Source organism: Triticum urartu, chromosome 7A, assembly GCF_056163025.1.
Source record: "Triticum urartu cultivar PI428250 chromosome 7A, HENAU_Tu73, whole genome shotgun sequence".
In the NCBI taxonomy this organism is placed as follows: Eukaryota; Viridiplantae; Streptophyta; class Magnoliopsida; order Poales; family Poaceae; genus Triticum; species Triticum urartu.
In genome coordinates, this window is record NC_141879.1 from 195,344,454 (window position 1) to 195,358,712 (window position 14,259).

The 14,259-nt window shown below is 43.1% G+C and overlaps 1 protein-coding gene across 1 annotated transcript; it reads left to right on the forward strand.

Moving 5' to 3' along the window:
* Nucleotides 1-3,822: 3,822 nt before the first annotated feature.
* LOC125525962 (SMAD/FHA domain-containing protein) lies at nt 3,823-14,006 on the forward strand. Its single transcript, XM_048690963.2, has 12 exons — nt 3,823-4,531; nt 4,897-4,982; nt 5,961-6,040; nt 6,611-6,666; nt 7,242-7,290; nt 7,895-8,044; nt 8,259-8,354; nt 10,700-10,813; nt 10,906-11,036; nt 11,599-11,834; nt 12,649-13,422; nt 13,507-14,006. The coding sequence occupies exons 1-12, from the start codon at nt 4,053-4,055 to the stop codon at nt 13,554-13,556; spliced, it is 2,301 nt and encodes a 766-aa protein (XP_048546920.2). The 5' UTR covers nt 3,823-4,052; the 3' UTR covers nt 13,557-14,006.
* Nucleotides 14,007-14,259: the final 253 nt, after the last annotated feature.

Below are 14,259 nucleotides of genomic sequence, written 5' to 3' on the forward strand. Positions count from 1 at the left end.
TACCGTCAATCAAGCAGAATAAGATGCATAAAGGATAAACATCACATGCAATCAATATAAGTGATATGATATGGCCATCATCATCTTGTGCTTGTGATCTCCATCTCCAAAGCACTGTCATGATCACCATCGTCACTGGCTTGACACCTTGATATCCATCGAAGCATCGTTGTCGTCACGCCAACTATTGCCTCCACGACTATCGCTACCGCTTAGTGATAAAGTAAAGCAATTACATGGCGATTGAATTTCATACAATAAAGCGACAACCAGATGGCTCCTGCCAGTTGCCGATAACTGTGTTACAAAACATGATCATCTCATACAAAAAAATTAGCATCATGTCTTGACCATATCACATCACAACATGCCCTGCAAAAACAAGTTAGACTACCTCTACTTTGTTGTTGTAAGTTTTACGTGGCTGCTCCGGGCTGAGCAAGAACCGTTCTTACCTACGCATCAAAACCACAATGATATTTCGTCAAGTTAGTGTTGTTTTAACCTTCAACAAGGACCGGGCGTAGTCACACTCGGTTCAACTAAAGTTGGAGAAACTGACACCCGCCAGCCACCTGTGTGTGAACCACGTCGGTAGAACCAGTCCCGCGTAAGCGTACGTGTAATGTCGGTCCGGGCCGCTTCATCCAACAATACCGCCGAACCAAAGTATGACATGCTGGTAAGCAGTATGACTTGTATCGCTCCCAACTCACTTGTGTTCTACTCGTGCATATAACATCTACGCATAAACCTGGCTCTAATACCACTGTTGGGGAACGTAGTAATTTCAAAAAAAATCCTACGCACATGCAAGATCATGGTGATGCATAGCAACGAGAGGGAAGAGTATCGTCCACGTACCCTTGTAGACCGTAAGCGGAAGCGTTATGAGAACGCGGTTGATGTAGTCGAACATCTTCACGATCCGACCGATCCAAGTACCGAACGCACGGCACCTCCGAGTTCAGCACACGTTCAGCTCGATGACGTCCCACGAACTCTGATCCAGCAGAGCTTCACGGGAGAGTTCCGTCAGCACGACGGCATGATGACGGTGATGATGTTGCTACCGACACAGGGCTTCTCCTAAGTACCGCTACGATACGATTGAGGTGGATTATAGTGGAGGGGGCACCGCACATGGCTTGAAACAATCAACTTGTGTGTCCTAGGGTGCCCCTGCCCCCGTATATAAAGGAGCAACGGGGGAGGCCGGCCGGCCCCTGTAGGGCGCGCCAGGAGGAGGAGTCCTCCTCCTAGTAGGAGTAGGACTCCCCTTTCCTACTCCTACTAGGAGGAGGAAAGGAAGGAGGAGAGGGAGAAGGAAGGAGAGGGAGGAAAGGGGGCCGACCCCCTAGTCCAATTCGGTTTGGGCTAGGGGGGCCGCGCGCCCTACCTTCTCTCTTCCACCACTTGGCCCATGAGGCCCAATACTTCTTCCCCGTATTTCCGTAACTCCCTCCGAAAAATACCCGAATCACTCGGAACCTTTCCGATGTCCGAATATAGTCGTCCAATATATCGATCTTTACGTCTCGACCATTTCAAGACTCCTCGTCATATCCCCGATCTCATCCGGGACTCCGAGCTACCTTTGGTACATCAAATCACATAAACTCATAATACCGATCGTCACCGAACGTTAAGCGTGTGAACCCTACGGGTTTGAGAACTATGTAGACATGACCGAGAAACGTCTCCGGTCAATAACCAACAGCGGAACCTGGATGTTCATATTAGCTCCTACATATTCTACGAAGATCTTTATCGGTCAAACCGCATAACAACATACATTGTTCCCTTTGTCATCGGTATGTTACTTGCCCGAGATTCGATCGTTGGTATCTCAATACCTAGTTCAATCTCGTTACCGGCAAGTCTCTTTACTCGTTTCCGTAATGCATTATCCCGCAACTAACTCATTAGTTGCATTGCTTGCAAGGCTTATAGTGATGTGCATTACCGAGAGGGCCCAGAGATACCTCTCCGACAATCGGAGTGACAAATCCTAATCTCGATCTATGCCAACTCAACAAGTACCATCGGAGACACCTGTAGAGCACCTTTATAATCACCCAGTTACGTTGTGACGTTTGGTAGCACACAAAGTGTTCCTCCGGTAATCGGGAGTTGCATAATCTCATAGTCATAGGAACATGTATAAGTCATGAAGAAAGCAATAGCAGTAAACTAAAATGATCAAGTGCTAAGCTAACGGAATGGGTCAAGTCAATCACATCATTCTCCTGATGATGTGATCTCGTTTATCAAATGACAACTCATGTCCATGGTTAGGAAACATAACCATCTTTGATCAACGAGCTAGTCTAGTAGAGGCATACTAGTGACATTTTGTTTGTCTATGTATTCACACATGTATTATGTTTCCGGTTAATACAATTCTAGCATGAATAATAAACATTTATCATGAAATAAGGAAATAAATAATAACTTTATTATTGCCTCTAGGGCATATTTCCTTCAGCAGATGGCATGACACATTTTGTCGGACTGGACACACAAACGTGTGCCAAGAGGAAACATTTCTGTGGGCCGATGAGGACATCAGTTTCTTTGGGCGGGGGTGTATGTGATACCTCTGCTCTCTGGCTTAACTGTGGCATCCCTAAAGAGCGGATCCTTAATTAGGTGGGTCAACCAATTAATTTTGAACCAAACCAATGACTGGAACATGCCTCTGATTGACTCCCTGTTCCTTAATTTTGACGATGAAGAGATTCTCAAGATCAATCTCACCTCAAGTCCAGCTAAAGATCAGATTGCAAGAAACACCAAAATAATCGCATTCTGGCTTAATAGGGATGATAGACTACTCATATCAATAAGGAATTTCTTCTTTTCCGAGAGCCCATTCGAAAAAGAGCTGCCAAGTTAAGCGTGCTCATCTTGGAGCAATTTTAGGATAGGTGACCGACTAGGAAGTTGGTCCCAGGTGCACACGAGTGGGGACAAAGTGCGCAGGAAAGACTAGTTTTGATCTGTGGGGCCAGTCTAGAATTTGTCAGGAGTAACAACCAGTAACCGATAGGTGTGTTCGAAGCGTTACATTGTCGCATAGCTTTAGCCTTGACCCGATCCCACCACCATCAGAGGATGAGACCACCCGGACGGCTCATCGCCGGCGAGACACCTTAAACAACAGGTTGAAGCACCAACATAGATGCCTCCCTTTTGTCTCAACGACTTGGTGGAAAGAAAGGGGCTGAAATTGATCACCAGAGCTCCGGATGGCCGACCTTCGACTAGGAGATGTGGCAACACGTTGTTGAGGACCACAAAGAGCCTGGTCGTAACTTCCTCATATGTGCTACCGAGATTGATCTCCAAGGACGAACATGGATGCTTCGTCGGCAGCTTGACCCCCTCCCTCCCACTTTTCCGTCCACCACCACAGCAGTCTTAGAGGGAAGTAAGGAAGAATAAGATCGAGCTACATATTCGAGGATCCTGCAAGCTTATTTAGAGGGTGACAGAGAAGGCATCTCCCACCACATTTAGCTCCCACGAAGGAGCACCGTGGCCAGGAGGAGCATCACCGTGGATATCCAGTTGCAACTCGTCTTCGTCGACCTCCAATACCCCATTGGCATAGTGCCAGTTGCCGTGACGACAAGTCCAGGCATCCGCCTCCAGCACTACTATTCTCTCCCCTTCCTCTTCGAAGGCAGACAGAAGAGCAACGCACAATCCGCCAACTCGAGAAAAGGAGAGGGAAAGGAAGGGGGTGAATGAGGGGTGCGCTGATGGCGTTGTGATGTTTCAAATTGGTCACATGTAACTCTGCCACTATCTAATCCAGCGCGCCGAACGGTAAACGAACGGCCAAGATTGCGCTTGGCTGAGAGCTCCACCTGCGCAGCACCATCACCATCTCTCGCCAACGGCGAGGATTGCTGCCCCCCCTTCTTCCCCGTCCGCTTGCCCGGATCACCGACCCAGCTCCGCTCCGCTGTTCATCCCCACCTCCTCCTCGCCGTCGTCCCCTTCCCTTCGCTTCGTCTCCACTTCTCACGCTCACGCACACGGCCATGAACCCTACTATGCCTCCGCCCCCGCCCCGAAACCCTAACCCCTCCTCCTCCTCCATGCCGCCTCCGCCGCCCCCCAAACCCTCACCGCCCGTCCCGTCGGCGCAGCCGGAGGCTGAGGACGAGCCGAGGCCTGATGCCTCGATGGCCGAGGCGGACGGGAGTGCTAAACCGAGCTTCTCCTCCTCTATGCCGCCTCCACCGCCACCAAGACCCTCGCCGCAGCCCGAGGCGGAGGCAGCGTCGGAGTCTGAATCGTCGGCCGACGGGAGCGCTAACCCCAGCCATAGCGACTCGTCGGCAGGGGAGGAAAGGAACCCCGGTGGCGACACCGAGATGGCCGAGGCGGCGCCGCCAGAGCAGCGGCAGCAGCCGCGGCCGCGCGTACCATACGCCATCCCCGACTGGAGCGCCGCCCCGGAACACCCCTTCTTCCTCGAGGTGCTCAAGGAAGGCCTCATCCACGAGAACCTTGACGTGTGAGTTGCTGTCTCTGCACCAGCAGTCTTGCGTTTCTCGTCTTGCTGTGGGGCTGCTTACTCTGATGCCTCTGGGGTTTCTAGCTCATGTACGATAGGAGTGGAGAAGGGCAATGCGTGGTTCCTAGTGCAAACGGTTGATAACGACTTAGTTTTATTTCTAAAATCACTCATGGTTTGTAGTTGCGTGAAATGAGTACTTGCATAGCTACATATTTCATGTTTCAATCCAATGCATTGTATTATATGTGGATTTTGAGACCTTCACATTCGAAGTTCATGACGTTGTCTGCTAGTACATAATTAGCTGGACTACTTATTTTCCTAGATATGGTTGGTGAAATGACTGGCATTACATATCGCAGGTCCAAGAAAGGAGCTTACATGTTTGGCCGAATTGATCTGTGCGATTTCGTGCTGGAGCATCCCACCATTTCCCGTTTTCATGCAGGTACATTCATTTTCGCCATGCTCTTGTCAAGTATTGTTCGAAACGGATGCTCTTGTCAACTATGCCATAGATAGAACATTAGAACCAAAACTCGAACTCCAGCTAGCTATTTAATCTAGTTACTAAGTGCAGAGCTAGTATTTTGTAGACCTTTTCAGTTCGAAACGGAAGCAATTACTAATACTTTTCACATCAAGGAAGGTCGTCTGTAACCCCCCACCCCATCTCAGTCAGCTTCATTACATTAACTAGATGTCAGGATGGTTGCAGTTTTCAAACAGAAGTTGGAATTTTGTTTGAAGCAATATACTTAGTCACCTTTTTACTGATTCTTCGGATAGCTGGCTGGAAACTGGTCGCTGATATTCTGAACATTTGGGATGTCAGTGAGCATAAATTTTATTTATGGTGCTAAGATATTCATGAACATATGGGGGATGATATGCGGTGAACTGTGGAACTTTGCTGTAAATAATCCTTTTCTTCAGAGGGTAGTATTTGACTTAGAAAAGCTGTTTTTTAATTAGTAAAATTATATGGATAACCTGCTGGTGAAATAGGGTTGAATCAAGGCATTGACCATGACTGGAATCGAAGGAATTCTTCCACTAATTTGTCTAGGACTTCTATGTGTAGTGCATTGTCCATGTTGTTTTGGCAGAGGTCACAAAGTATATGCACGTGGTTAACTGTATTGAAGTTCTGCAGTTGTTTTTTCTTGCATAAGTATGCCATCTACTATATGTATCATTACATAAAGTGTTCTCTTATGAGTAATTGTTCACTTTCGTTTTATTATCTTCCATTATATTTTTAATAATCTCTGAGTGCAAGTTTTGTGGACATGGGATAATTATTTATTGTTCGTGAACCAGAGATGGTAATTATAGAATCCAAGCATTCACATAATAATAATATATAATATTTTCTTGGTAAGTCTTATGCGTCACACTCATGACTTCTTTTGTGTTATTTTAGTTCTGCAGTTTAGAAATGATGGGCAGGTTTTCCTTTACGATCTTGGAAGCACGCATGGTTCTTCCATCAACAAAACTCAGGTATAGTCTCTTTCCTTTTGTCTTACTTCAGAGCAGAACTGAATATTTCCAATTCATCCAGGACTTCTAATATGTTTGTTTGAAAATGTTGATACCATGCAACTATGTGTCCTCTTCTCATGTATGCACCTCATTGTTTCTCGAACACACATTTTCGTATTAAGGAGAAGAGCGTCAATATGACGCAGAATGCATCATTGTTCATGCTATTTTGTTTTAAAGCACTGCAATTTGTGCTGATGGCATTCTTATTCTGTTGTAATTTTGTACATCCATCTACCTTTGGCTTGCTGAGTCACACTATAAACTGGGGAAAAGATATCTGCCATTTTCTGATATTAGAAATAGCAAAAGAGTTGTTTGTGTATCCATTGTTCTTTTCATGCTTAATACACTGCTGCCTTTCTGAGCTAATTTGCTTTTGGGCTATTCCTGTAACATCCTTTTTCCCCAGAAAAGGAACCTTGTATTAGCTTGCCAATGTTGCCGTGCTTGTTGGTTCACGATAGCATAACTACCGTTCTGATCAAGGCAAGAATATTGTTCTGATGTCATATATTTAATTAACAGGTCAAGAAGAAGATGTACACACCGATTCATGTTGGAGATGTAATTCGATTTGGGCAGTAAGTTTGTCAGCCAGACGGTGTTATGCATCATTTCTAGCAGAGATTGCAACAAATTGCTTTCTGGTGCTCATTTGTTTTCAAATTGTGTTCTTTTCATCTGACAGAATTTTTAGGTTTCTAACCTTAAATCTGTTCATTTCATAACCTGCTTATTATGTATACTAGCCTTTTCCTTTATAAATTAATAATCATGTGTGGCATTGGCAACTGTTGTGAAACAGTAACATTGGCGAACTGTTGTAAAACAGTAGCAATGAGTTCATGGCTTCAAAGAAAGCTTAACTTTTATTTTTTCGTAGTAAATTATATTGTTACTTATAATTGACTTAATTAACAACATCTGATGGAAAGTTGAATGAAAAGATATGTCAGCCTCATGCATATTCTAAAAAATAATCTAGTAGGAATGTTACTGCATTTTTGTTAGTTTAACAAATGCCCTGAAACTGAAAACGAAATATCAAACAAGCAATTGAAGAAATGAATAAAATGGCACTACTGTTGTATTCATTTGCGCTCTTATCACTCAGTAAATTTGGACTGAACTTTTATCACTCTTTCTATTATACCAGATCATCACGTTTGTACATTTTCCAAGGACCATCTGAGCTAATGCCTCCAGTAAGATTCTGAAACTCCTTCAGTTGGCTCATCTGCCACTATGCCATATTTGATTTCTGAAGTATTTACTAGCTTGCCGCTGCATTCACATCTTAATCAAAGTTATAGTGATGATGCGACATACAGTTTATTGTTCCTAGCAAAGTGCCTGTGTGTTGGAACGAATTCAAAATAGACTAATACATGTTCACAAACTTGAAAAAAAAATCACCCTGTTTTTGGTATATATCACTAAAAATATGTTGGGTTTCACCCAATTTTATTCCTCTTATCTCTAGCCTACCCCGACTTGCTTGGGACAAAAAGGCTGGGGAGAGACTAAGGAGTTTTCTGCAAATGTGGAGCAGAGTGGCGGGGTCTTTGACTCTTTTCGCAAAAATACTACAGCCTACTTCATATCTGTTAGATGCAGATCAAATGACAGAAATGATGGATGGCAGACACACACCATCATCACCAACTGGGTCTTTTCTAGGAGTAGAATAGAGATTTGTGCTTTTGTTGAAGTGGAAAACACAAATGGGATATACATCATTGAACAGAGTCAACCTCCCCATATTCAGTTGTGTGAGTCTTGTATTTACTTGTTTGTCTCATGTAACAGGAAAAGGATATGCAGAAACTCCGTGATGCTAAGATTCGGCAAAATATGCTTGATCGTGAAGCTTCCCTTTTACGAGCGAAAACTCAAGCAGTTTTAGCAGATGGGATCTCATGGGGTATGTCTGAGGATGCACCTGAAGAAGACGGGGAGGTTAGTTTTTTGTTTTTGTTTTTACAAGCATTTGGTTGTGAATATTGAGAATCTTACATTGGTTATTAATCGTATGGAGCCTTTCCATTCTTTGGGTGAGAAACCAACTGTTCCCAAGTTTCAGTTGCATAATTATATATGTTTAGAGATTTTTTCTTTTTTAATTGGTTATGATGGCCCTTGTTTTTTTACTGAACATCTTTTCATATCTTAGGATGAGGCAGATGAGATCACGTGGCAAACCTACAAAGGTCAGCTTACGGACAGACAGGAAAAGACACGCAGCAAATTAATAAAGCGAATGGAAAAGGTAAACGTTTTTTACTGAAGAAACGACAACGACATTATCATACTCAGCATTGCATTTTCTATGTGCAACTACAGTATGAAACATCGAGTGTGGTTGCATTTGAAAAATCACCATTTCTTATAGTGATTTGTATGCACCTATGTCTGGCTCAAATATTACATAATTGCTGTTTGCAGCGCCTTGCCCATCCAATTGTAATTTGGCTGATTTGCGATAATGGCAAAATTTTAGGTTTATAATTCTGTTGCATTATACTTGTAGCCGGTAGTTCTGGTATTGATTTCCATTCATGGGGCATTTGGAGCAGCTGTTTATTTTTGAACTGCACATTCTCATTTCCTCAGTAAAACGGTGCTTACATTCTGCATTGCTAGCTCATCAGGGGAGATGTTATTTTGTCCTTTGAGCGACCTACTTACCTGTAACCTGATGCTTTGGTCTGGGTCAGTGGGTTGCATAGTATGTTAGAAAGAAGGAAATATATAGTTAAGTATACACTGCAAAAATTACCAGGGGAGATCCTTTTATGGTTGAGTCAATTTATGGCAAACGCTAAAGAATGTAAATTTCGCTCTAACGAAATGGGATGGGCTTGCCTTCTTTTCCAGCAATGGTGATGGCATAGTCGCTGCCATAGGAATTCACCCACCTGGTGTGTTTCCAAGTTTCAGTAGTTCATCAAGGAGTGGTGGACTAGCATGTCGGGCGTGCATATTGCAAATCGTACTATCGTAGTGCCATGTCATCCCTCACTATGCTTGTTTCTTGGACCATTTGGAATGAGAGAAACACATGGGTTTTCCGACACAAGTCCGCTCCTGCAACCGTCCTTTTGGAGGTCATAAAGGATGAGGCAAAGCTTTGGCGCTCGCGGGCGCTAAGCGCCTTGGGCAAATCTTACCAGGAGAGTAGTAACCGTTGTAATTTTTTAGTCTTCTGTGCAACAAAACTCTCTAAACGATGAGGCAGAGCTTATGCCTCCGTCTTGAAAAAAAGTTTCAGTAGTTCTTCAGCCTGCAAGTGGGACTGACCGTGAGCTGCCGCAAAAAACCTGTTTGATCCCACATCTGTTATGTGGGCTGCCGCGATAACCCGCCTATCAGCGACAGCGAGTACGCGGTGGTCACAGACCCGCATCATCCCACTTCCTGTGTTGGGGGCATCGTGTGCCGCGCCGCCGCCGGCACTCAATGTCGGGGGGCTTAATCTGTGCTGCCATGGTCATGGAGAGGATGGCGTTGCTGCCAACTGCGCAGGCTCATAAGAGGCATGCTGGTGTTGGACGGCCTGCTCCTACTTTCAGCCTGAGGAAGGGTAGTGGCCAATGACATCACCGATCTTGGGTGAGGCTGTGGCAATCGTGGTCCATGAATTAGATTCTAGAATCTGGAGGTTGTATGATGGCGAGGTGTTTGGCCTCTAGCGGCGACGAAGGGAAGAACTTTACTGGTGGGGAGAAGGGTGGCCTGGAACGTTGAGGCTTTGCGGGTAGCGTGTGGCGGAATATCTAGCGGATCGTGCAGATGTAAGTGGTGATGCTGTTGAATGCAGATGGGAGAGGGAGCAGCGGTTTGTATGTGGGGATCGATGAGACTGCGGTGGTGCTGCATGAGTATGGTGGCATTTTAACTCCCTTCAGGCCATGCTAGTCTTTATCCGCTGCATCATTTAATCCAGCAGATTGAAATATCTGTCGGACCAACAGGGAAACATATACTGTCTCGTAGTCCTGTCCCCAATTTTTAGGTTGGCGTCATGGACCGGCCTTGTCAGTATTATCCGCTGTATCATATGATCCAGCAGATTAAGCTACCTGTTGGATCGACGGGGTAGTCATATCCCCAGTTTTTAGGTTAGGGTCGTTGACCTGAAACTCTTTGGGTTGCTTTTGCCTTTTCAAATCATCATTTTGAAGAAGATTATGTTAGTATTATCTATCGACTAAATGGTGCACCGTGTTCCAGATGTATGTCTTCTAGGTCTCTGTGAGCACATGTCATAGTAGCCTCAACATACAATCTTGTTTAGTTTAATCGTTAAATCTTCATTGAAAATTTCTATATCAAGAATTATAAATGGGCCTGGGTAGAATCACATATTCACATTTCAAGCACAGAGTTCTCGAGGGGTTTGAGCCTGCAAGCGTGAGTTCTTGTAGAATCCCTCTTTCTGAGCTACCAAGTTCCTTGCATTGGATCTATGTTCTGGGTGGACCAGCTATGTTCAGATGTTCTCTTTAAGGACAGTCCTTTTGAGCAGTGTTATGCTTGAACCTCTGAATTTTGGTTCTTAAGAAAAATCTGCTCTATGTTCTCTGATATGATTTGCATCTCTGCTTGTCTCAGGTTGCCAACATGAAGAAAGAGATCGATGCAATACGAGTCAAGGACATTTCTCAAGGTGGGTTAACCCAAGGTCAGCAAACACAGATTGCACGAAATGAGCAAAGGATATCTCAGGTTAGTGCATAACAGGTTTTACTTACATTTCTGAATGTGCCATCACGGTTTCATTTCTTATTAGAAGATCAATACCAAACCTTTTTTTTCAGATCATGGAGGAGCTAGAAAATCTAGAAGAAACATTAAATGACAGTATACAAGAAAGTCTTGGTGCACGTGCTGGAAAACCAAAACGTGGTAGCCATAAAGCAAGTCTCGAGGAAGAAGATGATGTTATTAGGTTTGCACTTCTGATAGATTTGAATTATGACAGCCGCATTCGTATTGTGTATCATATCTTAACCTATACTCTAGTTAAGAACAGAGGATGATATTAGAGATATCTAAATAATCTTTTCTCCCTAGTCTGCTTCTCCAAGTGACACCAGTGCATGTAAAATTGAAAATTTAATCTAGAAGACTAAGCCCATTTGAAATTTATGGACTTTTAGGGAATGATTGGCACCACTGCACTAGGACATATGTAATTGGAATTTGGAAACTTGTACCATGCTGCCACTTCTGCTTACCTTGACAAGTCACAATGTACATGTGAGTTTCTCCATGGAGCGTATATAATTCACTTTCTCATTGATTCCGTACAACATTTTGTCAAATAGTCTGATAGAAAGATTCAAAGCTTCTTGTGTTTGACTGGTCAAGTATAGACTACTTCAGTTTCTACTAGTGGCCGTCTGCAAGTACATGCCTATTATCGTATGTTATTCCTTACCTTGGCTGGAGTTATAGCTTTGCATTTTTGTTCTCATGTGCTGATTCATTGATTTTGATTTTTTTTCTAGTGACGACGATGAATTTTTTGACCGGACAAAGAAGAAATCATCTAATCCTCAATCTAGCGGGCAACAATCAGTTGAGACTGCTGATAGTCTCCTTGATAAAAAGGATTTCATCAACAATGATATTGAAGGTAAAAAGAAGTTGCTTGAAGAAGAGAAGATTAAGCTGGCTCAGAGAGATAATGCAGATCTTGGGGATGACCTTGATGCTTACATGAGTGGATTGTCATCTCAATTAGGTATGATAGTGCACTCTGAACCATGTAGTTTACACCGATGAATCTTAGACTATTCTAGGATTTTCCTTTCAAGTCCAAGGTGTGAATGGTACCACTAATGACCCTGACTATTGCCCTTCACATATTTTTTCTGTAGAACCAGAAAAATATTGCATAACGGTTTCATATGTCATCCGTAGTAATTGCCTGATGGTTGTTATCAGTGCATGTGGGATTTGGCTGAAAATCAAGGAAAAGTAAGAGAACTACATGCATTGTGTACTAGCTAAAATGCTTTTTTGAGTGTTTTAGTGGCCTGACCTTTGCTTGAAACTTGACAAGTTGACTTGCTAACTATGACAGCGATGCCCTCAGCTACTTCAAAATATCAATAAGTGAAATGACTCTTTTCTTTGAAAGAGTTGTTAAGGGATCTGTTTAAGACTTGGAAACAAAGTATTTCGGAGTATATTTGCATTTTCTCGGTTAGCAACAACTGAAATTGTCTATATCAGCTTTAAGATCATTTTAGAGTTTAGCTTAATAGAATGGAGATGTTAACTCAGACTGGAATAAAAATTAATTGAGTTGTATCAGTGTCTAATTTTTTTCTGCAACTTTGATTTCTGTGACTTGGTCCAAAACATGATTATTTGAGTATCCAGCAAAGCTTATAGCCCGTTTTTCTGTCTGTTTTGAGTATCAGGCTCATCCTTTGTAGATGGATGTACAGAGCCTGAAATTATGTATTCATACACACCTATTACCTGCTTTTCTTTCTGTTTTGAGTATTTCACTGTCTTCTGTTTTCTAATTGATTTGAACTGCTCGACAGTACACGATAATATTGCCAAAATTCAAAAGGAGCTTTCTGATCTTCAAGCTGAGCTGGACAAAGTAGTTTACCTACTGAAGGTAGCTGATCCTATGGGAGAAGCAGCTCGCAAGAGGGATTTAGAGCCAAGAGAAGGAAACCCTCAAGCATCTAATGATAATCCTAGACCAGAATCCAAAAAACAGGACAAAATTGCCCAAGACAAAACCTCGACGGAGGAGAACTTGAAGGATTCTTTTTCTACCAAAACAGAAGCGGATAAACCTGCTGAGGTAGAAACAGATGTCCCCCCAAACCAAGAAAATGCCAGCAAACCTGCATTCACCATACCAAAACCTCAGTGGCTTGGCGACAAGAGAATCATAGAACCTGAAGAAAATTGTATAAAAGAAGGAAACACGAATGCTGAGGAGCCTCATGATTTTGTGGATTACAAAGATCGGAAAACTATTCTTTCTAATTCAGCCAATGAAAAGGATATTGAAGGGGCTGCTCCTGGGCTTATCTTACGGAAGAGAAAGTCTGCTGATCAGTCAGCTGGCGTTGAAGCAGAATCTTCTTCGGTTGAATCCGAAGCATCAGCAGCTGATGCGGTGGCCCTTCTGCTGAAGCACACACGTGGTTTACAACCTGCAGAAGACATTGAGAACAAGAATGAACCACAGGCTAGCAAGAGAAAAGGGAAAAAGTCGAAACAAAAACGTGTACTGGGTCCTGCAAGACCAGATTTTCTTGAAGCTGGTCCAGATCATGAAACATGGGTGCCACCTCAAGGTAAGATTAATTTATCAGTAAAGCATACAATCACCAAATGTGTAAATTTATCCCTTGACAATACTATTGTTTGATTATCTGTAGGTCAAACTGGTGATGGGCGCACTTCATTGAATGATCGTTTGGGTTATTGACGTTTTCTCATCCTAGACTTCACCTGTCACATCACAAAGAGAAACATAGTAGTGATCACCTGTGCTACTGTAATTGGATTGTGAAAACGTGTTCAGAATCATCAGATGGTATCAAGCCTCTTGGGTAGGTGCTTGCGGTATACTGGGACGACACTGGAGTAGAGGCTGACTGACTTAGATTGTCAAATTGTGGTTACTGATCAGAGCATCAAAGGCACATAGACGGCAATCATTTTGTTGAGCTTTCAGGACTTTTGTTTGTCGTCACTAGGATTGGTCACTAGGATTGTAGAAGAGAATGTATATCACCCTGTCAAGGTTTCAGAAATGGATGAGGGTGTTGTAAGGTTTTGCTGCTTCTCCGGTAGCAGCCTTTGTCTTGCAGTGTGGATTAACCCTGAACTTCTGTACTTTCTCGGTTAAGAAAAAAAGGTCACGCGTTAAAAGGAATTTTTTTGGAACTTTGAAATTTACCAACAAGAATTATCACGTTTGGTGACGTGAAAATAAAGGCTAACCCAAAATAATGTCATAACACTACAAATAATTTGTGCAATTCTGCATATGAAAATGAGACATTCAAATTTTATTTATGTGACTACTGGTAGAAGTTATCCGCAAACTCCACATGATTGTTCAGGAAAGATGATCAGATGATAAACTACTACGTAGATGGTAAATCTGAGGATAATGGATATCATCA